The sequence below is a fragment of the Saimiri boliviensis genome, chromosome 20 (genome assembly GCF_048565385.1).
Source record: "Saimiri boliviensis isolate mSaiBol1 chromosome 20, mSaiBol1.pri, whole genome shotgun sequence".
In the NCBI taxonomy this organism is placed as follows: Eukaryota; Metazoa; Chordata; class Mammalia; order Primates; family Cebidae; genus Saimiri; species Saimiri boliviensis.
This window is the reverse complement of record NC_133468.1, coordinates 30,814,362-30,840,870: the sequence shown is the minus strand read 5'-3', so window position 1 is coordinate 30,840,870 and position 26,509 is coordinate 30,814,362. Positions and strand designations below refer to the sequence as shown.

Here is a 26,509-nt window from a genome sequence, read left to right as displayed (position 1 = left end):
ATGTGGTAGCCACACGTTAAGGTGAAGGAGAGAGTCATGGTAGTTCCAAGTCAGATTCCAAGTGTGCTGGGGAAGGCGTCCACATGGAGGAGCAGCCTGACCTGGATGCAGGAGCCCAAGCAATCAGAGTCCACACAGAGAGGGAACTGAAAGAGCAGCCAGAGCATATCTAGGGCATGGAAAACCCACGTGAGGTGAGGAGGGTATCCACGAGTGGAAGGGGATGAGTGAGAGTTGGCTATGTACAGGGGATTGACCAAATAAGTAAATTAAGTATACTGGAAGCCAGGTGCGTCACTTTTGCAGAAAAGTCATGGATTCAGAAAGAGAGAAAACTAGCGTGAATCCTACAGCGTTAGATAGAAATGGATTTATCAGTGTATAATCATCCTTTTCTAGATGGGTAAATGGATAGACAGACAGATGATAGATAATGGATAGCCGATAATTAGATAGATGTAAATGTATGTGTATGTGTGTGCATGCGTGTGTGTGTGTGTGTGTGTGTGTGTGTGTGTAAAACATACATTCCCTACTTCTCTCCACTGAGAGGACTAAGTAACAATGACATTTCAATAGCAATAGCACACTTAGTGCCCAGATCCTGGCTTATGAATACCATTTTCCACTGAAGGGAACCAGAGCTCCTTAGAGAAATGGGTGACTCCAGTGCTAGGACTAAGAATGTTCAAGGCCGGGCGCGGTGGCTCAAGCCTGTAATCCCAGTACTTTGGGAGGCCGAGGCGGGTGGATCACGAGGTCGAGAGATCGAGACCATCCTGGTCAACATGGTGAAACCCCATCTCTACTAAAAATATTAAAAATCAGCTGGGCATGGTGGCATGTCCCTGTAATCCCAGCTACTCAGGAGGCTGAGGCAGGAGAATTGCCTGAACCCAGGAGGCGGAGGTTGCGGTGAGCTGAGATTGCGCCATTGCACTCCAGCCCGGGCAACAAGAGCAAAACTCCGTCTCAAAAAAAAAAATGTTCAAGATGAGCCTTGGACACTTTATGTGCCAGGAAGTAAGAAAATGCTCAAATGGTTTCTAAATGATATTTGGAAATGGTTTCTAAATGATATTTTCATATGACTTCCAAATGACAGTTATAAAAAACCTAAAGACTCCACCAAAGAACATTAGAACTGATAAACAAATTCAGTAAAGTGTCAGGATACAAAATCAATGTACAAAATTAGTAGCATTTCTATATGCCAGCAGGGAACAATCCGAAATAAAATCGATAGCCACAAATAAAATTAAATGGCTAGAAATTAATTTAATCAAAGAAGTGAAAGATTTCTACAATTAGAACTGTACAATGCTAATGAAAGAAATTGAAGAGCACACAAAAACATAGAAAGATATTCCAAGTTTATATATTGCAAGAATCAATATTGTTTAAAAATGTCCATAATACTAAAGGAATATACAGATTCAATGTAATCACTATCCAAAAACCAATGACATTCTTCACAGAATTTTTTTTTTTTTTAATCCTAAAATTTAGTCCCTGGGCAAGATGGCCAAATAGGAACAGCTCCAGTGCATAGCTCCCAGAGACTGCTGTAGAAGGTGGGTATTTCCACATTTCTAACTGAGGTACCTGGTTCAACACACTGGGGCTGGTAGGACAATAGGTGCAGCCCGAGGAGGGTGAGCCAAAGCAGGGTGGGGCATCGCTTCACCCAGGAAAATGCAAGGAGCTGGGGAACTCCCTCTCCTAGCCAAGGAAAGCCATTAGAGAATGTTCCCTGTACTCCAGGCCAGACACTGCACTTTTCCCATGGTCTTCACAATCTACAGACCAGCAGATTCCCTCCAGTACCTATACAACCACAAGGGCCCTGGGTTTCCACCACAAAACTGGGTGGCCATTTGGGCAGAAACTCACCTAGCCACAGCAGCCCTTTTTTCATAACCTAGGGGTGCCTGGAACATCAGCAAGACAGAAGCATTCACTCCACTGGAAGGGGGCTGAAGCCAGGGCCAAGTGATCTGACTCAATGGGTCCCACCACCATGGAAACCAGCAAGCTACGATCTACTGGCTTGAAATTCTCGCAGCTAGCACAGCAGTCTTAGCTCAACCTGAGACTTTGGAGCTTGGCAGGGGGAGTGGCATCCACGATTGCTGAGGATCACATAGGTGGTTTCAATCTAAGAGTATAAACAAAGTTACTGGGAAGTCTGAACTGGGCAGAGCCCATGGCAGCTTATCAAGGTCTCTGCAGACAGATTGTGTCACTAGACTCCCTCCTCACTGGACAAGGCATCTCTGAAAAAAGGTAGCAGCCTGTCAGAGAGTTATAAATAAAGCCCACACCTTCCTAAGACAGAGCACCTGGGAAAAGGGGCAGTAGTGGGCAGCTTCAGCAGACCTAAATGTTTCTGCCTGGCAGCTCTGAAGACAGCAGTGGATTTCCCAACACAGCATTCAAGCTCTGATAAGGTACAGACTGCATCCTCTAGTGGCTCCCTGACTCCCGTGTATCCTGGCTGGGAGACACCCTCCAGTAGGGGCCGACTGCACCTCATACAGGAGAGCTCAGGTTGGCATCTGGCAGGAACCCCTCTGGAAAGAAGCTACCAGGGGAAGGAACAGGCAGCAATCTTTGCTGTTCTGAAGCCTCCACTGGTGATTCCCAGGCAAGCAGGGTCTGGAGTGGACCTCCAGCAAACTCCAGCAGACCTGCAGCAAAGGGGCCTGACTGTTAGAAGAAAAACTAACAAACAGAAAGAAATAGTTTCAGTATCAACAAAAAAGATATCTACTCAGAGACCCCATCCAAAGGTCACTGACCTCAAAGACCAAAGGTAGATAAATCCACAAAGATGGGAAGAAACCAGCACAAAAAGGCTGAAAACTCCAAAAACCAGAATGCCTCTTCTCCAACTTTTTTTTTCATCCAGATGACAACTCCTCACCAGCAAGGGAACAAAACTGAATGAAAAATAAGTTTGATGAAATTACAGAAGAGGCTTCAGAAGGTAGGTTATAACAAACTTCTCTGAGCTAAAGAAGCATGTTCTATAATGCAGGAAAGCTAAGTACCTTGAAAAAAGGTTAGATGAAATGGTGACTAGAATAAACAGTTTAGAGAATAATATAAATGACCTGATGGAGATGAAAATCACAGCATGAGAACTTCATGAAGCATGCACAAGTTTCAATAGCAAACTGAGAAGCAGAAGAAAGGATATCAGAGATTGAAGATCAACTCAATGAAATAAAGAAGGCAGTATTAGAGAAAAAAAGTGAAAAGAAATGAACAAAGCCTCCAAGAAATGTGGGATTATGTGAAAAGACCTAATCTACGTTTGATACATGTACCTGAATATGACGGAGAGAATGAATCCAAGCTGGAAAACACTCTTCAGGATATTATCCAAGAGAACTTCCCCAACCTAGCAAAGCAGGCCAACATCCAAGACCAGAAAATACAGGGAACACCACAAAGATATTCCTCAAGAAGAGCAACCCCAAGGCACATAATTGTCAGATTCACCAGGGTTGAAATGAAGGAAAAAATGCTAAGGGCAGCCAGAGAGAAAGGTTGGGTTACCCACAAAGGGAAGCCCATCAGACTCACAGTGGATTTCTCAGCAAAAACCCTACAAGTTGGAAGAGAGTGGGGGCCAATATTCAACATCCTTAAAGAAAAGAACTTTCAACCTAGAATTTCATATCCAGCTAAACTAACCTTTATGAGCAAAGGAGAAATAAAATCCTTTGCGGACAAGCCATTGCTAAGAGATTTCATCACCACCAGGCTTGCCTTACAAGAGTCCCTGAAAGAAGCACTAAACATAGAAAGGAACAAGTAGTACCACCCACTCCAAAAATGTATCAAACGGTAAAGACCACTGATGCAATGAAGAAAATGTGACAACTAAGGAGAAAAACATCCAGCTAGCATCAAAATGGCAGGATCAAATTCACACATAAGAATATTAAGCCTCAATGTAAATGGACTGAATGCCCCAACCAAAAAACAAGGACTGGCAAATTGGATAAAAAGTCAAGACCCATCAGTGTGCTGTATTTAGGAAACCAATCTCATGTGCAAGGACACACATAGGCTAAAAATAAAGGGATGGAGGAAAATTTACCAAGCTAATGGAGAGCAAAAAAAGCAAGAGTTGCAATCCTAATCTCTGATAAAATAGACATTAAACCAACAAAGATCAAAAGAGACAAAGAAGAGCATTACATAATGGTAAAAGGATCAATGCAACAAGAAGAGCTAATGATCCTAAATATATATACACCCAATACAGGAGCACCCAGATACATAAAGCAAGTTCTTATAGACCTACAAAGAGATTAGACTCCCATACAATAATAGTGGGAGACTTTAACACTCCACTGTCAATATTAGGCAGATCAACAAAACACAGAATTAACAAGGATATCCAGGACTTGAACTCAGATCTGGACCAAGTGGACCTAACAGACATCTACAGAAATCTCCATCCCAATTCCACAGAATATACATTCTTCTCAACATCACATTGCACCTACTCTAAAATTGACCACACAATTGGAAGTAAATCACTCCTCAGCAAATGCAAAAGAATGGAAATCATAACAGTCTCTCAGACCACAGGGCAATCAAATTAGAACTTAGGATGAAGAAACTAACTCAGAACGGCACAACTTCATGGAAACTGAACAACTGGCTCCTAAATGTCGACTGGATAAACAATAAAATGAAGGCAGAAATAAAGATGTTCTTTGAAAACAACAAGAACAAAGACATAAAGTACCAGAATCTCTGGGACACTTTTAAAGCAGTGTCTAGATGAAAATTTATAGCAATAAATGCCTACATGAGAAGCAAGGAAAGATCTAAAATTGACACCATATCATCAAAATTGAAAGAGCTAGAGGAGCAAGATAAAAAAACAAACAAACAAACAAACAAACAAAAAACCTCAAAAGCTAGCAGAAGACAAGAAATAACTAAGATCATGGCAGAACTGAAGAAGATAGAGACACAAAAAACCCTTAAAAAATCAATAAATCCAGGAGCTAGTTTTTTGAAAATATCAACAAAATAAACTACTAGCCAGATTAATAAAAAAGAAAAGAGAGAAGAATCAAATGGATGCAATAAAAAAAGATAAAGGGGATATCACCACCCATTCCACAGAAATACAAACTACCATCAGAGATTACTACAAACAACTCTATGCACATAAACCAGTAAACCAGGAAGAAATGGATAAATTCCTGGACACCTGTACCCTCCCAAGACTAAACCAGGAAGAATTTGAAACCTTGAACAGACCAATAACAAGGGCTGAAGTTGAGGCAGAAATTAATAGCCTACCAACCAAAAAAAGTCTGGGTCCAGATGGGTTCACCGCCAGATTCTACCATATATACAAAGAGGAGTTGGTACCATTCCTTCTGAAACTATTCCAAACAATCTAAAAAGAGGGAATCCTTCTTTCCAAATCATTTTATGAGACCAACATCATCCTGATACCAAAACCCAGCAGAGATTCAACAAAAAAAGAAAACTTCAGGCCAATATTCATGATGAACATAGATGCAAAAATCTTCAATAAATATTGGCAAACTGATTGCAACAGCACATCAAAAAGCTTATCCATCACAATCAAGTAGGCTTCATTCTGAGGCTGCAAGGCTGGTTCAACATACACAAGTCTAAAATGTAATCAACCACATAAACAGAACCAAAGACAAAAACCACATGATTATCTCAATAGATGCAAAGAAGGCTTCCCACAAAATTCAACAGTCCTTTATGCTAGAAACTCTCAATAAACTAGGTAGAGAAGGAATGTATCTCAAAATAATAAAAGCTATTTATGACAAACCCTCAGCCAATATCAATACTGAATGGGCAAAAACTGAAAGCATTCCTTTTGAAATTTGGCACAAGACAAGGATGCCCTCTCTAACAATTTCTATTCAATATAGTTTTGGAAGTTCTAGGCAGAGCAATTAGGGAAGAAAAAAAATAAAGGGTATTGAATTAGGAAAGGAGAAAGTCAAATTGTCTCTATTTGTAGATAACATGATTGTATATTTAGAAGACCCTATCATCTCAGCCCAAAATCTCCTGAAAGTGATAAGCAACTTCAGCAAAGTTTCAGAATACAAAATCAATGCACAGAAATCACTAGCATTCCTATACATGAATAACAGACTAACAGAGAGCTAAATCATGAGTGAACTTCCATTCACAATTGCTACAAAGAGAATAAAATACCTGGGAATACAACTAACAAAGGATGTAAAGAACCTCTTCAAGGAGAACTACAAAACACTGCTCAAGGAAATAAGAGAGGACACAAACAGATGGAAAAACATTCCATGCTGATGGTTTGGAAGAATCAATATCATTAAAATGGCCATACTCCCCAAAGTAATTTATAGGTTCAATGCTATCCCCATCAAGCTACCAATGACCTTCTTCATAGAACTGAAAAAACCACCTTAAACTTCATATGGAACCCAAAGAGAGCCCCCACAGCCAAGACAATCCTAATCAAAAAGAACAAAGCCGGAGGCGTTACGCTATCTAACCTCAAACTACACTACAAGGCTACAGTAATCAAAACAGCATGGTACTGGTACCAAAACAGAGATACAGACCAATGGAACAGAAAAGAGGCCTTGGAGGCAATGCCACACAACTACAACCATCTGATCTTTGACAAACATGACAAAACCATCACACACTTGGGATTCCCTGTTAAATAAATGGTGTTGGGAAAACTGGCTAGCCATGTGCAGAAAGCGGAACCTGGAGCCCTTCCTGACACCTTACACTAAAATTAACTCCAGATGGATTAAAGACTTAAACATAAGACCTATACCATAAAAACCCTAGAAGAAAACCTAGGCAAAGGTATTCAGGACATAGGCATAGGCCAGAACTTCACGAATAAAACACCAAAAGCATTGGCAACAAAAGCCAAAATAGACAAATTGGATCTAATTAAACTCTAGAGCTCTGCACAGCAAAAGAAACAATTATTAAAGTGAACTGGTAACCAACAGAATGGGGAAAATTTTTTGCAATCTACCCATCTGACAAAGGGCTAATATCTGGTGATCATTAAAAAAATCTGGAGACAGCAGATGCTGGAGAGGATGTGGAGAAATAGGAACACTTCTACACTGTTGGTGGGAGTGTAAATTAGTTCAACCATTGTGGAAGACAGTGTGGCGATTCCTGAAGGACCTAGAAATAGAAATTCCATTTGAACCAGCAATCTCATTACTGAGTATATACCCAAGGGATTATAAATCATTCTATTATAAAGACATATGCACACATATGTTCATTGCAACACTATTTACAATAGCGAAGACCTGGAACCAACCAAAATGCCCATCAATGATAGACTGGACAAGGAAAATATGGCACATATACAGCATTGAATACTATGCAACCATAAAAAAGTATGAGTTCGTGTCCTTTGCAGGGACATGGATGAATCTCGAAATCATCATTCTTAGCAAACTGACACAAGAATAGAAAATCAAACACTGAATGTTCTCACTCATAGGTGGGTGTTGAACAATGAGAACACATGGACACAGGGAGGGGAGCATCACACACTAGGGTCCCTGAAGGGGGGAGGGGAGGGACAGCGTAGGGGGTTGGGAGGTTGGGGAGGGATAACATGGGGAGAAATGCCAGATATAGGTGATGGAGGGGATGGAGGCAGCAAACCACATTGCCATGTATGTACCTATGCAACAATCCTGCATGATCTGTGCATGTACCCCAGAACCTAAAGTACAATTTAAAAAAAAAGAATGAAAGTAGGACCAGGGGACCATCACTTTGTATATACTGCAAGCAGTGAAGGCCCCAAGCTCCGGTTTCCACAATGTTTATTGAACACAATCACTTTTATCTATAGTGCAGGTGGTAGAATGAATCGGTAAAGAAAGGCTGTACATCAAACATAAAATTGATAGCAGTGATGGTTTATGTGAGTTTCTGAAGAACTAAAGTGTATCCTTATCAATCGACAGTGCAGTGGGAGTGGGCTTAGCAAGGAGCCTACATGTCTGGTTACATTCCAATGCTTCAAGGGAGTGTTATATCCTTGGGCACTATGATTAGAGTATCAGAGCTTAGGCCATTCTGTTCCTGAGAACATGCCGGCATAGAGAGGCCATCCTCCCCAGTGCCTCTGCAGCCTTCCGCAGTTTATTATTCCTGATTTCTTTTATACATTACTTATAACTAGTTTATGGAGGCACACTGTAAACCCTACCTCCATTGCTGCATCCCCCAATAGATACGTAGTATCTCCTTTGACACAGTCAGTACAAGTCTACAGGTAAGTCTCTTGATGTTATGTTACCTTCTGAGAAAGTAAATGGCAGAACACGTCTTCTTTTATTTTCCTTTGCACAACAAGACCAATTGCATTAGTTGGAACACAGTGCTGGCTGCATTTGAGTCCCAAACAATGATTAGTATTGTTATCACCAGAGTCAGAGGGCATAACACCCAGGAGCCCAGCAATCTCACCCAAGTCAACTCCACCAACCCTTCTGGCCACCCACTGTCTGTACAGTATGCTGCTAGGGACCAGGGTCATGACAATAAATAATAACACACTGTGCCCTTGAGGAGCTCACCTCTGCTCATGGTAACAGGCACAAAAACCCATAATGATGGTAGAGAGGAAAGAGGACCATAGGACTGTGTGAGGGGCAAGGGAGGCACCCAGAGGAGGAAATGGTTATATCTGTGTGAGGAGGTTGGTAAGGAAATACTTTAACAGAAGGGGTGTATCTGGTTGGCCTTGGAAGGATGCGTAGAGTCACCTAGGGGGCACAGGTACACTCCAGGCAGAGGTTATTGCATGGGTACACATCTGTAGGTGTGGCTTGTTGGGATGGATTTCAAGTATTCTGGAATGAGGACAGCCAGGGAGACAAGGGCAAGTGAAAGGAGATTTAATAGATTTCATGCCAATGGCTCCACTTGAGATTCTGATAAAAACCTAGAACCTTTGGACTCTCTGATACCACTGACTAAGTTGTTTATGATTCCTCATAGAATGTGAACTCACAGGAGGTCAGCAAAGGGGTGTGTGCAATCTTTTGCTACTGGTTACAGCTGCAACCCCGCCTCCTTCACCAGCACATAAACATTTCAGCAGCCTGGCTGAATGACTGCTGTGCAGGGCAGGGAAGGGCCAGGCACACAGCCCAGCAAACAGCAGCACACTACTGAAAGGAAAACTGAGAGGATATAGTCGAGGAAGAAAAGTGGCAATGGACCTCATCCCAAATTTGGCAGTGGAAACCTGGCTTCTCCTGGCTCTCAGCCTGGCGCTTCTCTATCTGTGAGTAACTATCCAGGCTCCCCTCCTCTGTTTCCTTGGCCCCTTTTCCCTTATCTGCTTTGAAGATCAAAAGAGATTTTCAAGGAGAAGTAGCTTAAGTGTTGGACGCTACAAACACATAGAGGTTATTATTGATCATACACAGCTCTATGAAGAAATAAATCACCTTCTAATTATGATGACTAGGAGAGTTTAGGGACAGCATTTGGTGGTGAGAATGATCTGATTAGCTTATATTTGAACTGATCAATGAAAACACGGCAGAGGCTGATTACAAACTACTGAACATGACAGCCAGTGTGACCCTCATCCCCTTCCCAGGCTCTGGGGATTCTGGGAACGGGAGGGAGTAGCTTGGGTTTTTGTCTCATTATCTTCATTTTCTTGGTTCTGTGTCAGGTGGGAGAGATGTGTAGAACTATTGTCCCCTTGGACCTGGTGGTTCCTGCTCCCCTGCCTTCCCCCCAGGATATCACTTACCTAAGGCACCAGGGAACACCAAAACTTTGGTTCTTCCCTCTTTACTATGCCACACCCTAGAAAATCCGCTCTCCTCTATGACTCAGTCCTCCACCCTGTCATACACAGAACTATTTATCTTGAAATGATTAATCTCTAGAGCAAAGGAGACTTCGAGAAAGTTTTGAAGTTTTATTCTTTGCTTTAATCTTTTTCCTCCAGTCTCTCAGAGGCTAGAATTAATATAGAGCTTTGTTTCTCACTTAATGGGAATCTGCTAGCAGCCCAAAAAGGAGCTGTGAAAGCCAATTGGGATTTTACACATTTTTTCCCCTTTATGTCACAGTACAGGAGGATGAACCCTCTCGGTGGTGGGATTCCTGGAATCCTAGAGCAGGTAGAGAGAAGAGTTACTTTCTACTGTGGGCAGTGGAGGCTCGACCCATCACATCTGACTTCTACCTCAAGTTGCCTTTTATTAAGAGAAGAGAGAACCACAATGACATGAAAATAGAAAATATAAACCTCATTTTCTCTCTTTCACAGAAAACTTAGGAATTCAATGAGTTGTGGCAACATGGTTTCCATTTTCTAACATTTTTAAATGAATTGATATGGTTTAAATTCATTCATTTTTAAACCAGAAATTTTTGGAGATAGACTATTTCCAGCAAGTTCCTTCTGGATGATAAGAGGGCTATTAGTTCAGTATTTGTGAAAATAAATGTGGGTAAAATTATCTCCCTTTTCCAGACTAATGTCAGGAATATGAGTCTAATGCACAAATGCATATCTCTAAGATAAAGACTGCATATGTCTTTTTAAATACACCTGCCTGACAGCTTAATACCTCCTTTTTGAATACACCTGCTTAGCAGGTAATCTTACACTCTCAGGGCAGGGAAGCAAGCAAGACTGTGAGCCACTGATAATAGCAAAAGCATCCAGGTAGGATCAGTATGAAGTGAGAAAATATTCCTCAGCTCTCAGGGTGTAACTCCAAAGAGATATTCATGGGTTCTGGCCCCACAGTGGAGGTCACTCAAAGGGCAAACAGGTTGGCATCTCATCTGCTTCAAGCCTGGACATGGGGCACCATCTGTGTCACTCTGTGTGTAGTCTGCCATGTTGTGGGGCTGTCACTACAGATTTGGGCAGCCGGGCAGGCACTACCTTAGCCTTAGACAATGCTGATGCAGCCCAGGACTCAGAAACTGTAGTGTAGACCATGTCCCCCTTAGGCCAACACGATTATGTACAACAGATGACTGGCTTTTCTGTTAGCCTCTTCATTGGAACCAAAAGCAGCATTACTCTACCAAACAGAGGACAGCTGGAAAAAAACTAAAGACTTCGCCCAGCTCACCCTCTGCCTTGACATGGTACCATGTGAATCTAGACACTCACCAAGAACTTTCCTCAGGGCCAATGCTGCTGACACATTAACTCAACAGCTTGTCCTCACCTGAGAGGTCACGTAACTTGTTTAAAGTTCAGGAGCAGAGATTAGTATCGTTGATTTGCCATGGCTGTGACAACAAAGGAGGGAACGGAAGTGGAAAACCCAAGGCCACGCTGGTGTTGGCAGGCGGTGTACTTCCACTAACTATCCTGGGGCAGGGACCACATGTGTGACTGGGCCTGCTCAAACTGCCCCTGCTGGGTCCTCAAAGCCCCGCCCTTCATGTAATTTCTCAATTGTTTTACCACATGGTATGAGTCACTGGATTTTTACACAATATTTGGAACCTATATGGCCTTAAAGGCTGAACTCTAAAGAAGAGTAAACAAGGTCTTAATACAACTCTCTGGGACATTTTATCTTTACTTATATGCCATACTGCATCTTTTGCTATCAACAGGAAGGTGCCTGGACTTTAGAAGGCCCCTCTCTGTCTTTTAGCTGAAAGCACGTATGAGGCATGTGGATTCTTTTATGCACATCATCTTTGTCAGCCACATTTCTGTAGTTTGCCTCTCTGGAGCCAACCTTATGGGACTAGAAGCTTCACAGCTCAATCAGAGTCTGGCAGCCTCTTCCTTCAGCCTCTCTTCTTCCTCCAGTTTTTCACTCCTCAGTCACAACAGAGGGGGCAGGTCTCCAAGGATCCAGAACCCTCAGTTGGAAGAGTTTGCACATGATTCATGAAAGATGAGTTGCAGGCAGGCCTGCCATAGCAAATGCCAGGCTTTATGGGTTTCTCCTCAGAGATAGTTCCTGTGCAGAGGCAGTGAACTGACTGCTGTCTGACTGACCACCTTGAAAAAGATGAGTGTGCCTGGTACTGTGCTTCTCAGGTGAGTATTGCCTGAGAAGTATTAGTTGTTGGTTCTTCTGCACACCATCGTTCAAAGACATATGGGTCATCCATCCCCCTTAGTAACTCAAATCAACCAGATCATCTGACCACAGACACTGAGGTGTAGCTGAAAAGTGCCCACATTTCCATAAGGCCGATAGAAGCCATGAACACAGTTGTCAATCTGTAGAAACAAGGACTCTGTGACTCCTCCAAGGCCTCTCTGTGAATCAAGCTTTAAGAAGGGCCAGATCCTAAAACAGGGTCAGAGCTTAGAGGAAAGAAAAAGTATAAAAGTCTCTGAGCAAACTGTAAGGGCAGTGTCACCATAGGCTTTTGGTGGCCCTCTGTCACTGAGTGGATGCAGTGATGCAAAATCTCATCATCAGTGCAGAAGACAAAAAATTGTTACCCACTACCTCAGATGAGAACCCCAAATCAGGGAAGAGTGCACTTATTAAATAGACATAAGTGAATGAAGTACCCTGGAAGAATTCCCGCTTAAACCTCTCAGGAGCACTCACGTGTGAGGGCATTTATCAAGTATTCACTCCAGGATTGGGATCATGAAGACTTCAGCTGCTTTCAATGAATCATTGAGAGTTTGGGGGATCTCAGAGTCAGGGAAGGATCTGATGAGTGAATGCAATTACTGACATTGGAGTTGCTGTTATTATTTATCATGTACATATTAACTCCCTCTCTTAACCATCCAAGTTCCTCAGTCAGAAACTGATCAGCCCTCCAATCTATAGTCACAACCCCTATGACCAGATTGCTGTTTCACTTCATAGATACGGGACCCGTTCACATGGAATTTTTAAGAAACTGGGAATTCCAGGACCCACACCTCTGCCTTTTCTTGGAAATGTTTTGTCCTATCGTCAGGTGAGTTGTTTGAGCTTCCTCTTTTGCTTCTTATGGTTGCAAATATCAGCTTAGTTCCATCAGTAAAAATGTCCCTCCTTGGGAGGGAGTTCTGAGGCTTCACATTTTCAGAAATGGTGGGACTGGGCATGGTGGGTCATGCCTGTAATCTCAGCACTTTGTGAGGCCAAGGCTGGCAAATCAATTGAGTCCAGGAATTTGAGACCAGCCTGGGCAACACAGTGAGACCCCTGTCTCAAGAAAGAAAAAATTACCTGGGCATGATATAGTAGCCCATGCCTGTAGTCCCAGCTACTCTGAATGCTGAGGTGGGAGGATTGCATGAACTCAGGAAGTCAAGGCTGCATTGATCCTGCTACTGCACTCCAGTTTGATCAACAGAGAAAAACTGTTTCGAAAAAGAAAGAAAGAAAAGAAAAGAAAGAATGAAAAGAAATGGTATGTAGGCTCCACCCAGAGCATAGCCAGGTTTACCCCAGGGCTTTCTTGCTAATTCTCAGAAGGCTCGGGTTTGCCTCAGTTGAACAGCCCTGACCTTAAGTAGATCAGCACTTGATGTTCAAGATTTGATGTGCAAGACTCTGTGGCACCATAAATAGGATTTTCTTTTTGCTCCCTGCAGGTTCCCAGGAAGGTACAGTCAAACTTACTTAGTATTAAGAGAAAAGCAGGAAGGGGTCCCTGGTAGTGGCTCATTATCTGTGTGCACCAGATTCAAACTTGTCTCTTTGTAGCAAGAGCTCATGAGTAGCCTTTTCCCCCCTCTTCCTCCTGGACAGTTTTGAAACTTTAGTTTATTAGGCAACTTAAGTATTCACCATCAGGAAGTTTGCACCTACTTGAATTTTCTCAAGAACTGCTAAATTCTCTAGGCATATTTCCATGGCTCTACCCCAGCTGTTATAACATCTTTTGCATATTTGAGAGAAGGAACAAGAGTGTTCTGCTTGACTTCTTTTCCTTGAAAGGCTGCACCCTATGGGTGAGTCTGAGCAGGGAGTGGATATAACTGAGATGAGATGGTGGTTGTCTATCAACTTCAGATATTTAAGCACAAAATGAAGTCGATGTGTGTGTGTTTTTTTTTTTTTACATAAAGATGTGACCACTTATGAAAAATCATTAGAAAGGCAATAATTTGTCAAAAATATTAAATGTTTAATTTTACTGAACAGAATGTCATATGTGCCACATGGACTGTGAACTGTGGTTGAGTCTTTGTGGCTACCCTGGTCTGAAACTTTGCCCAGGGTCTGGCTCCTGGAGGAAAAGTCACAGCTCATGTCCAGAAGGCCAGCAACAGCAAGCTGCTCTCTGGCCCAGATTTCCTATCCTGTGTACCTGAAGCTTGTTTGTCAGATTCTAACTCTCACAACTGAGGCCTCTGTTGTCTGATTAATGTTAGAGAATTCTACACAATTTTCCCCCGATAAAAGCAATAATTCCTTCTTCATCTTTCCCAGATCAACACTTGTAGTAGAATGACATTTCTGGGACCTTATTTTACATAGTTAAAACATCACAGCTGAATCTCGGCAAGAGGGAGGTTTGCTTTTAAGTATCAGAAGTAAAAACTCAGAGCACACATTATAATTTTCTGGGTGTGATGTCAAAACGCAGCATATCTCCAGTTTTTCTGTGTTAAGCTAGAAAACTGGAAAGGAAGTCCAGGCCTGCCTTATAAGAGCTCCTGAAGGAAGCACTAAACATGAAAAGGAACAACCAGTACCAGCTACTAGAAAAACATATCAAATTGTAAAGACCATCAACACTACCGTGTGTTGATGCAGAAGAAACTACATCAACTAACGGCAAAACAACAAGCTAGCATCAAAATTACAGGATCAAAGTAACACATAACAATAATAACCTTAAATTACTGAGGCATTTCTAACTATACCTCTATAACCAAAACCACAAGGAAGAAGTCAAAATCCTCAATAGACCAATAACAAGGGCTGAAGCTGAGGCAGCAATTAATAGCCTGTCCACCAAAAAAGCCCAAGCCCAGATGAGTTCACAGCTGAATTCTACCAGATGTACAAAGAGGAGCTGGTACCACTCCTTCTGAAACTATTCCAAACAATACAAAAAGAGGAAATCCTTCCCAAATCATTTTATGAGACCAACATCATCTGAAACCAAAACCCGGCAGAGACTCGACAAGAAGAGAAAACTTCAGGCCAATATCTATGATGAACATAGATGCAAAAATCTTCAGTAAAATACTGACAAACTGATTGCAACAGCACATCAAAAAGCTGATCCATCAAGATCAAGTAGGCTTCATCCTGGGGATGCAAGGCTGGTTCAACATACATAAGTCTATCAACATAATTCACCACATAAACAGAACCAAAGACAAAAAACACATAATTATCTCAATAGATGCAGAAGGCCTTCCACAAAATTCAACAGCCTTTTATGCTAAAAACTCTCAATAAACCAGGTATCAAAGGAATGTATCTCAAAATAAGAAAAGCTATTTATGACAAACCCACAGCCAATATCATACTGAATGGGCAAAAACTGAAAGCATTCCCTTTGAAATATGGCACAAGACAAGGATGCCCTCTCTCACCACTCCTATTCAATAAAGTATTGGAAATTCTAGCCAGAGCAATTAGGCAAGAAAAAATAAATAAAAGTATTCGATTAGGAAAGGAGGAAGTCCAATTATCTCTATTTGTAGATGACATGATTGTATATTTAGAGGACCCCATAGTCTCAGCCCAAAATCTCCTGAAACTGATAAGCAATTTCAGCAGTCTCAGGATGCGATATCAATGTGCAGAAATCACAAGCACTCCTCTACACCAATAACAGACTTAAACAGAGCCAAATCAAGAAGGTACTGCCATTCACAGTTGCTACAAAGTGAATAAAATGCCTGGGAATGCAACTAACAAAGGATGTAAAGAACCTCTTCAAGGAGAACTACAAAACACTGCTCAAGGAAATAAGCGAGGACACAAACAGATGGAAAAACATTCCATGCTCACGGTTAGTCGTGAAAAAGGCCACACTGCCAAAAGTAATTTATAGATTCAATGCTATCCCCATCAAGCTACCAATGACCTTCTTCACAGAACTGGAAAAAACCACCTTAAACTTCATGTGGAACCAAAAGAGAGCCCATAAAGCCAAGTATATTCTAAGCAAAAAGAACAAAGCTGGAGGCATCATGCTACCTGGCTTCAAACTATACTACAAGTCTACAGTAATCAAAACAGTATGGTACTGATACCAAAACAGATATATAGACCAATGAAACAGAACAGAGGCCTCAGAGGTAATGCCACACATCTACAACCATCGGGTCTTTGACAAACCTGGCAAAAACAAGCAATGGAGAAAGGATTCCCTGTTTAATAAATGTTGTTGGGAAAATTGGCTAGCCATGTGCAGAAAGCAGAAACTGGATCCCTTCCTGACACCTTACACTAAAATTAACTCCAGATGGATTAAAGACTTAAACATAAGACCTAACACCATAAAAACCCTAGAAGAAAACCTAAGCAAAACCATTCAGGACATAGGCACAAGCAAGGATTTCATGACAAAAACACCAAAAGCATTGGCAACAAAAGCCAAAATAGACAAATGGGACCTAATTAAACTCCAGAGCTTCTGCACAGCAAAAGAAACAATAATTAGAGTGAACCAACATCCAACAGAATGGGAAAAAATTTTTACAATCTACCCATCTGACAAAGGGCTAACATCCAGAATCTACCAAGAACTAATACAGATACACAAGAAAAAACAAACAAAGCCATTCAAAAGTGGGCAAAGGATATGAACAGACACTTTTCAAAAGAAGACATATATGAGGCCAAAAAACATATGAAAAAATGCTCATCATCACTGGTCATTAGAGAAATGCAAATCAAAAGCACACTGAGATACCATCTCATGCAGGTTAGAATGGCAATCATTAAAAAAATCTGGAGACAACAGATGCTGGAGATGATGTGGAGAAATAGGAACACTTTTACACTGTTGGTGGGAGTGTAAATTAGTTCAACCATTGTGGAAGACAGTGTGGCGATTCCTTAAGGGCCTAGAAATAGAAATTCCATTTGACCCAGCAATCTCATTACTGGGTATATAACCAAAGGATTATAAATTGTTCTATTATAAAGATACATATATATGTATGTTCATTGCAGTACTGTTTACAAAAGCAAAGCCCTGGAACCAACCCAAATGCCCATTGATGATAGACTGGACAAGGAAAATATGGCACATCTACACCACAGAATACTACACAGCCATAAAAAATGATGAGGTTGTGTCCTTTGTAGGGACATAGATGAAGCTGGAAACCATCATTCTCAGCAATAAAAAACATATTTTTTAGAAAACCTTAAATGGAAATGGGCTAAATGCCCCAAACAAAAGACACAGCCTGGCAAACTAGATAAAGAGTCAAGACTCATCAGTGTGCTGTATTTAGGAGATACATCTCATGTGCAAAGACACACATGGACTCAAAATAAGGGGATGGAGGAAGATTTACCAAGCAAATGGAGAGCAAAATGAAGGAGGGGTTGCAAATACTAGTCTCTAATAAAACAGACTTTAAACCAACAAAGATCAAAAGAGACAAAGAAGGGCATTACGGCATTACATAATGGTAAAGAGATCAATGCAACAAGAAGAGCTAACTATCTTAAATATATACGTACCAAATGCAGAAGCACCCAGATACATAAAGCAAGTTCCTGACCTAGAAAGAGATGTAGACTCCCACACAATAATAGTGGGAGACTTTAATACTCTGCTGTCAATATTAGACAGATCAACAAGACAGAAAATTAACAAGGATATCCAGGACTTAAACTCAGCTCTGGACCAAGTGAACCTAATAGACATCATCTACAGAACTCTCCACCCCAAATCCACAGACTATACATTCTTCTCCATACCACATCGCACTTACCCTAACATTGACCACATAATTGGAAGTAAACAACTCAGCAAATGCAAAATAACAGAAATCACAACAAACAGTCTCTCAGACCACAGTGCAACCAAATTAGAACTCAGGATTAAGAAACTCACTCAAAACCGTACAACTACATGGAAACTGAACAACCTGCTCCTGAATGACTACTGGATAAATAACAAAATGAATGCAGAAATGAAGATGTTCTTTGAAACCAATGAGAATAAAGACACAAGGTACCAGAATGTCTGGGACACATTTAGAGCAATGTGTACAGGGAAATTTATAGCATGAAGTGCTCACATGAGAAGAGAGAAAAAAATCTAAAACTGACACCCTAACATCATGATTAAAAGAGCTAGAGGAGCAAGAGCAAACAAATTCAAAAGCTAGCAGAAGACAAGAAATAACTAAGATCAGAGCATAACTGAAGGAGATACAGACACAAAAAACTCTTCGAAAAATCAATAAATCCAGGAGCTGGTTTTTTAAAACAATCAATGAAATAGATCAAACTCTAGCCAGACTAATTTTAAAAAAGAGAGAGAAAAAAGAATCAAATAAATACAATAAAAAAAGATAAAGGGGATATAACCACCTATCCCACAGAAATACAAACTACCATCAGAGATTACTAAACACCTCTATGCACATAATGCAGTAAATCTAGCAGAAATTGATAAATTCCTGGATACTTACACTCTCCCAAGACTAAACCAGGAAGAAATCGAATCCCTGAGTAGACCAATAATAAGGTCTGAAATTGAGGCAGCAATTAACAGCCTACCAACCAAAAAATATCCAGGACCATATGGGTTCGCAGCTGAATTCTACCAGAGGTACAAAGAGGAGCTGGTACCATTATTTCTAAAACTATTCCAAACAACACAAAAAGAGGGAATCCTCCCTAACTTATTTTATGAGACCAACATCATCCTAATACCAAAACCTGGCAGAGACACAACTGAAAAAGAAAATATCATGCCAATATCCATAATAAACATTGATGCAAAAATCCTCAATAAAATACTGGCAAAACGAATCCAACAGCACATCAAAAAGCTTATCCATCACGATCAAGTTGGCTTCGTCCCTGGGATACAAGACTGATTCAACATACACAAATCTATAAATGTAATCCACCACATAAACAGAATCAAATACAAAGACCACATGCTTATCTTAATAGAGGCAAAGAAGGCCTTTGACAAAATTCAACAGCCCTTTATGCTAAAAACTCTCAATAAACTAGGTATCAATGGAACATATCTCAAAATAATAGGAGCTATTTATGAAAAACTCACAGCAAATATCATACTGAATGGGCAAAAATTGGAAGCATTCCCTTTGAAAACAAGCACAAGACAAGGATGGCCTCTCTCACCACTCCTAGTCAATACAGTATTGAAAGCTCTGGCCAGGGCAATCAGGCAAAAGAAAGAAATGAGGGGTTTTCAATTAGGAAAAGAGGAAGTCAAATTGTATCTATTTGCAAACTACATGATTGTATATTAACAAGACCCCATCGTCTCAGCCCAAAAACTCCTTAGGCTGATAAGCAACTTGAGCAAAGACTCAGAAGACAAAATCAATGTGCAAAAATCAAAAGCATTCCTATACCCCAATAACAGATAAACAGAGAGCCAAATTATAAGTGAACTCCCATTTACAATTGCTACAAAGAGAATAAAATACATAGGAATACAACTAACAAGGGATGTGAAGGACCTCTTCAAGGAGAACTACTGTAGCTCAAGGAAATAAGAGAGGACACAAACAGAGAAACATTCCATGCTCATGGTTAGGAAGAATCAATACCATGAAAATGGCCATAGTGCCCAAGTAATTTATAGATTCAATGTGATCCTTATCAAGCTACATAGCCAAGACAATCCTAAGCGGGGGGGTGGGGGGAGGGAAGCTGGAGGCTTCACACTACCTGACTTCAAATGATACCACAAGACTACAGTAATCAAAACAGCATGGTACTGGTACCAAAACAGAGATATAGAGCAATAGAAAAGAACAGAGGCCTCAGAAGTAATGCCACTCATCTACAACCATCTGATCTTTGACAAACATGACAAAAACAAGCAATGGAGAAAGGATTCCCTATTTAATAAATGGTTTTGGGAAAACTGGCTAGCCATATGCAGAAAGCTGAAACTGGATCCCTTCCTTATACCTTATACAAAAATTAACTCAAGGTGGATTAAAGATTTAAAAATCAGTTTGAGAAGATTTTGGGCTGAGATGATGGAGTCTTCTAAATATACAATCATGTCTACAAAGAGACACTTTACCTTCCTCCTTTCCTAATTGAATATGTTTTATTTCTTTTCCTTCCCTTATTGATCTGGCTATAACTTCCAATACTATATTGAACAGGAGTGGTGAGATAGGGCATCCTTGTCTAGTGCCTGATTTCAAAGGGAATTCTTCCAGCTTTTCCCGTTCAGTATGATATTGGCTGTAGGTTTGTCATATATAGCTTTTATCATTTTATGATACAATCCGTCGATACCTAGTTTATAGAGAGTTTTTAGCATGAAGGCTGTTGAATTTTGTCAAATGCTTTCTCTGCATCTATTGAGGTAATCATGTGGTTTTTGTCTTTGGTTCTGTTTATGTGATGGATTCTGTTAATGAACTTTCGTATGTTGAACCAACTTCACATCCCTGGGATGAAGCCTACTTGATCATGATAAATAAGCTTTTGTTCTGATGTGCTGTTACATTTGGTTGATAAGCAACTTCAGCAAAGTCTCAGGATACAAAAGCAAGATGCAGAAATCACAAGCATTCCTATATACCAATAACAGACAAACAGAGAACCAAATCAACAGCAAACTCCATTTACAATTGCTACAAACAGAATAAAATACCTAGGAATACGACTAACAAAGGATGTAAAGGACCTCTTCAAGGAGAACTACATACCACTGCTCAACGAAATAAGAGAGAACACAAACAGATGGAGAAACATTCCATGCTCATGGTTATGAAGAATCAGTATCATGAAAATGCCCATACTGCCCAAAGTAATTTATAGATTCAATGCTATCTCCATCAAGCTACCAATGACCTTCTTCAAAGAACTGGAAAAAACCACCTTAAACTTCATATGGAATCACAAGTGAGCCCACATAGCCAAGACAATCCTAAGCAAAAAGAACAAAGCCAGAGACACACACTGCTGGACTTCAAACTATACTACAAAGCTACAGTAATCAAAACAGCATGGTACTGGTACAAAAAGAGAGACATAGACCAATGGAACAGAACAGAGGCCTCAGAAGCAACACCACAAATCTATAACCATCTGATCTTTGACAAACCTGACAAAAATAAGCAATGGGGAAAAGACTCCATGTTTAATAAATGGTGTTGGGAAAACTGGCTAGCCATGTACAGAAAGCAGAAACTGGACCCCTTCCTGTCACATTACACTAAAATTAACTCCAGATGGATTAAGGATTTAAACATAAAAAAATCTGGAGACGACAGATGCTGGAGAGGATGTGGGGAAATAGGAACACTCTTACACAGTTGGTGGGAGTGTAAATTAGTTCAACCATTGTGGAAGACAGTGGCAATTTCTCAAGGATCTAGAAATAGAAACTCCATTTGACCCGGCAATCCCATTACTGGGTATATACCCAAAGAACTACAGATTGTTCTACTATGAAGACACATGCACACATATATTCATTGTAGCCCTGTTTACAATAGCAAAGACCTGGAACCAACCCAAATGCCCATCAATGATAGATTGGACAAAGAAAATGCGGCACATATACACCATGGAATACTACACAGCCATAAAAAAACGATGAGTTTGTGTCCTTTGTAGGGACTTGGAGGAATCTGGAAATCATCATTCTCAGCAAACTGCCACAAGAACAGAAAACCAAACACTGCATGTTCTCTCACTCATAGGCGGGTGTTGAACAATGAGAACATGTGGACTCAGGGAGAGAAACATCACACACTGGGGGAAGTTAGGGAGACTAGGGAAGGGAGAGTGGGGGGTGAGAAGGGTGGGGAGGGATAACATGGGGAGAAATGCCAGATATAATATGCACCTATGCAACAACCCTGCATGACCTGCACATGTACCCAAGAACCTAAAGTAACATTAAAAAAAAAAAAAAAAAAAGATTTAAACGTAAGACCTACTACCATAAAAACCCTAGAAGAAAATCTTGGCAATACTAGTCAGAACACAGGCATAGGTAAGGACTTCATGACAAAAACACCAAAAGCAATGACAACAAAAGCCAAAATACACAAAGGGGATCTAATTAACTTAAGAGCTTCTGCACAGCAAAAGAAACTATCATCAGAGTGAACCAGCAACCAACAAATCGGAAACAAAATTTTGCAATCTACCCATCTGACAAAGGGCTAATATCCAGAATCTAAAAATAACAAACAAACTTGCAAGAGAAAAACCAACAACCCCATCAAAAACTGGGCGAAGGATACAAGCAGACATTTCTCAAAAGAAGACATTTATGCAGTCAATAAACATGAAAAAAGCTCATTTTCACTGGTCATCAGAGAAATGGAAATCAAAATCACATTGAGATACCATCTCACACCAGTTAGAATGGTAATCATTAAAAAATCAGGAGACAATTGCTGGAAAGGATATGGGGAAATAGGAACGCTTTTACACTGTGATTGGTAATGTAAAATAGTTCAACAATTGTCGAAGACAGTGTGGTGATTCCTCAAGGATCTAGAACTAGAAATACCGTTTGACCCCGCAATCCCATTACTGGGTATATACCTGAAGTATTATCAATCATTCTATAATAAAGTCACATGCACATACATGTATGTTTATTGTGGCACTGTCTACATTAGCAAAGACTTGGGACCAACCCAAATGCCCATCAGTGATAGACTGGACAAGGAAAATGTGGCACATATACACCATGGAATACTATGCAGCCATAAAAAAGGATGAGTTTGTGTCCTTTGCAGGGACATGGATGAAGCTGGAAACCATCATTCTTAACAAACTAACACAAGAACAGAAAACCAAACACTGCACGTTCTCACTCATAAGTGGGTGTTGAACAATGAGAACACACGGGCACAGGGAGGGGAACATCATACACTAGGGCCTGTTGGTGGGTTGTGGGGCTAGGGGAGAGATAGCAGGGGATGGGGGGATTGGGGAGGGATAACATTAGGAGAAATACCTAATATAGAAAACAGGGAGATGGATGCAGCCATGAAACTTGTATACCAATGTAACAAACCTGCACTTCCTGTACATGTACCCCAGAACATAAAGTATAATTTAAATAAAAGGTAGTCCACTTTTTCACTTGCTCACTAACTCAGTCACTCACTCACTTTATCACTCAACAACATGTCTTAGACTTATCTAAATCTGCAAGACTAAAAGACGTCCCTGGTTTCTTTTAACTTTCTAATTCTGCTAGAATTCTAGAGAGAGCACATGAGATAAATGAAAAGGATACCGATGGAAGAGATAAAAAAAATGATGCATTCCCTGCAGAAACTCACTTTTCCTCAGCCTCAATTTGGTCCCTGCCATTGCAGGTGATCATGCAGGAGGTTAGGAGACTTTAGAGAGAATAAAAAACAAAAAACAAAAATACATCACAAAGACAAAGAGTTACTTACTAGTCATAGACAGGGGTGAGTCCTTCAGTACTTGGAGAAAATTCAAGAGTGACTTTATATTCCCCATTTCAAATATATCCTCTGTTTTCTTGCCTTTCCCTTCAAATGTCTCTGAATAAGCTTCCTCTAACTGCCAGTGAAAGACAGCAGGCCTGATTTCATTGGATGCAACTGTTTTCAGTCCCAGTTAGAGGTAGGGTTCATTCTACTTAAAATAATAATCGAATCGTATTTTGTTTCCCCTCACAGGGTATCTGGAAATTTGACTCAGAATGTCATAAAAAGTATGGGAAAATGTGGGGGTGAGTACTCTGGAAACCTCCATTGGATAGATCTGCTTCTGTGATGAGGTTACCCCACTGCACAGAGGATAGTCTCTGTCCAGGGCTTCATGGGATGAAGCTCTTGTCAACCTAAATACAAACAGAGAGAGGTTCTCTGAAAGAAGACGATAATTATTTAGAGCATTGCAATGGGAGTCTGCGTGCATTTGCAAATTCAGGGAGGTAAAGCAAGACAAAGATGCTCCATATGAGGAGGATTTCATAAATATTTTGAGATAATTACTGTTAGTTGCAAAGATCAATAACAAAGGTAGTGCCACACCAAGGTTGAACAGGCAGTTGCTGGGCAGGTGTCCTTGCAGAAATATTTTTGTGTAAAAATTGAAATGGCCTTTGTGCAAAGTTGTGTTTTTAGTAGAGTCTTGTGATCGTTTTGTTACTAGGAACACAAGGGTGAGAATCCTCTCTTCAGAGCCTTCTTGGGATTTGTCAGGTTTAAAAAAATAGTGACGTCACTTTGGTTCTGACAATGTTCACACTTGCTATTGTAAAATTTTCAAGGCTTGTCCTACCAAGGATCCATGTCACCAGATGTCGAGGTCTTCAGTCTGAACTAGGCTGGGAGCATTGTGGTTACAACTCTTCTCCAGGCTTTGTTGGCTCAGGGACTCCCAGCATTGCCTTCTGACCAGTGTCTGCCTATTCCTCTTTTCTTTTTTTCTTCCTTAGGTGACCTTTTATCACATGCATTGTCTCAGACTCTTCTAATATGTGCTCATAAATGCATGGCATCATCTCCTTCCCACATCGATTCACTTCCAATTAAAAGCCTAAACTCTTTCATTTAGACATTGGATTTAACAGGTGCTTCTGAAAGAAGAGTTGAGAGATAACAGAGAAACAGACTGGGAAACCATTTATGTTCCACTTTTTTAAACTTTCTCTTCAAGTATGGATTTTTGGTTCCGCTTTGCTTTTAAAATTTAAGCCAAGACCTTTTAATAGAAGGATATACAAGTACTTATTGGCCTATACCATTTTGCTTACTTTGAAGAAGAGATGCTGAATATTCTTAAACCATTGTGTTCCCTGGGGGGCTGACGGACTGTGATTTTATCAGGTGGCCTCAGCCAGTTGCAGCAGCTGTTCCCTGTCTGAGGTGCTAGAGGTTTGGTGAGAGCAGTGGAGGAGGGGCAGTGGTGTGTTTGTTCACTAGAAGTAAGTGGGAGAAGGCTTTGTCTCTTTGTGCTTCTTCATCTTCTCTCACCAAGTCCTCAGAAACCGCAGTGCCCGCTGCAGGGTGCTGTGGAGCTGGCACGGGCCATACAGGCAACACGACTGAGTAGAAAGAACACACAGCTCGGGAGGTCCATGGGCCCCCACACCAACTGCCCCTTGCAACATTTACTCTTGTGAGCATCTCATGATTTACCTGCCTTCAGTTTTTCATGGAAATAATATTCTTTTTGATAATGAAATATTTTAAACATATGAAACGTTATGGAGAGTGGCATAGGAAATACCCATGTATGCACCACCCAGCTTAACAAATGCTCTCCTGTCATTTCTAACCACCATCTCTTTCAAGAGCTCTTTCGTCTTTCAATGTCCCTTCCTTGTTTGAGCCACATTACCCTTCATTGTATGAAGACTTGGGTGGCTCCTGTGTCTGACTCTTGCTGTGTGTCACATCCTAATGAACTACAAACTAAGGTTGCTGTGTATGGTACAACTAGAGGTATGGATTATATAACATCAGGACCAAAGTGTGGCTTCCTGGGTGTGGCTCCAGCTGAAGAATCAGGCTTGCGAAGTTTAATCAGCTCTGTTGTCCCCACACAGATCATATGATGGTCAACTCCCTGTGCTGGCTATCACAGATCCTGACATGATCAAAGCAGTGTTAGTGAAAGAATGTTATTCTGTCTTCACAAACCGGAGGGTAAGTAAGCATCCATTTTTTGAAATTTAAATAATGACTGTTAGATTAATTTTCATTTTAAAGAAACTCATATATTCACAGAAAGTTACCTAAAAAATGTACAGGAAGGTTCCATGTACCCTTCATCCTGTCTCCCCCAATGGTAATATCTTGCAATCTTGCATAACTATAAATATAGTATACTCATATTATTAGGTAGGCACAAAAGTTACTGCAGTTTGCCATTTTTTAAAAACTGCAATAACTTTTGCACCAACCTAATAATATTACAGGAAATTGACTTTAATATCGTTTACAGAGCTTATTCAGATTTCTCCAGTTTTATGTGCTCTGCTTTGTGTGTGTTTTTGTATGTGTGCAGTTTTAAGCATATTTATCATATTCATAGATTTGTGCAATGACCAGCACCATCAAGATGCAGACCCATTCTGTCACCATGTGGCTCCCTCCTGCTATCCTACAGTCACAACATGGAGTTTCTTTTTCTCTGACAGGGTCTATATCAACACAAACTTTTATTTATTTGAGGAGGCCAATGTATTAATATTTCCTTTTGGATTGTTCTCTTGGTGTCAAGTCTGAAAATTCTTTGCCTCACCCTACTTCCTACATTGTTTTTTCTAAGAGTTATATAGTTTTACACTTTACAAGATGTAACTCTATTTGTTA

General features: G+C 40.6%; 2 protein-coding genes across 2 annotated transcripts in view; one reads left to right on the top strand and one right to left on the bottom strand.

The window, feature by feature from the left end:
* ZSCAN25 (zinc finger and SCAN domain containing 25) overlaps window positions 1-26,509 on the bottom strand; it is a 174,442-nt gene that overhangs the window by 81,213 nt on the left and 66,720 nt on the right. The gene's annotated exons all lie outside the window — the stretch shown is intronic.
* The window catches only part of CYP3A90 (cytochrome P450 family 3 subfamily A member 90), a 36,352-nt gene continuing 19,001 nt past the window's right edge, over window positions 9,159-26,509 (top strand). Inside the window, exons 1-4 of the mRNA XM_039460312.2 lie at window positions 9,159-9,352; window positions 12,906-12,999; window positions 23,864-23,916; window positions 25,741-25,840. Coding sequence (XP_039316246.1) covers window positions 9,282-9,352; window positions 12,906-12,999; window positions 23,864-23,916; window positions 25,741-25,840 — 318 coding nt within the window. The 5' untranslated portion in view covers window positions 9,159-9,281. The remainder of the gene's footprint in view (window positions 9,353-12,905; window positions 13,000-23,863; window positions 23,917-25,740; window positions 25,841-26,509) is intronic.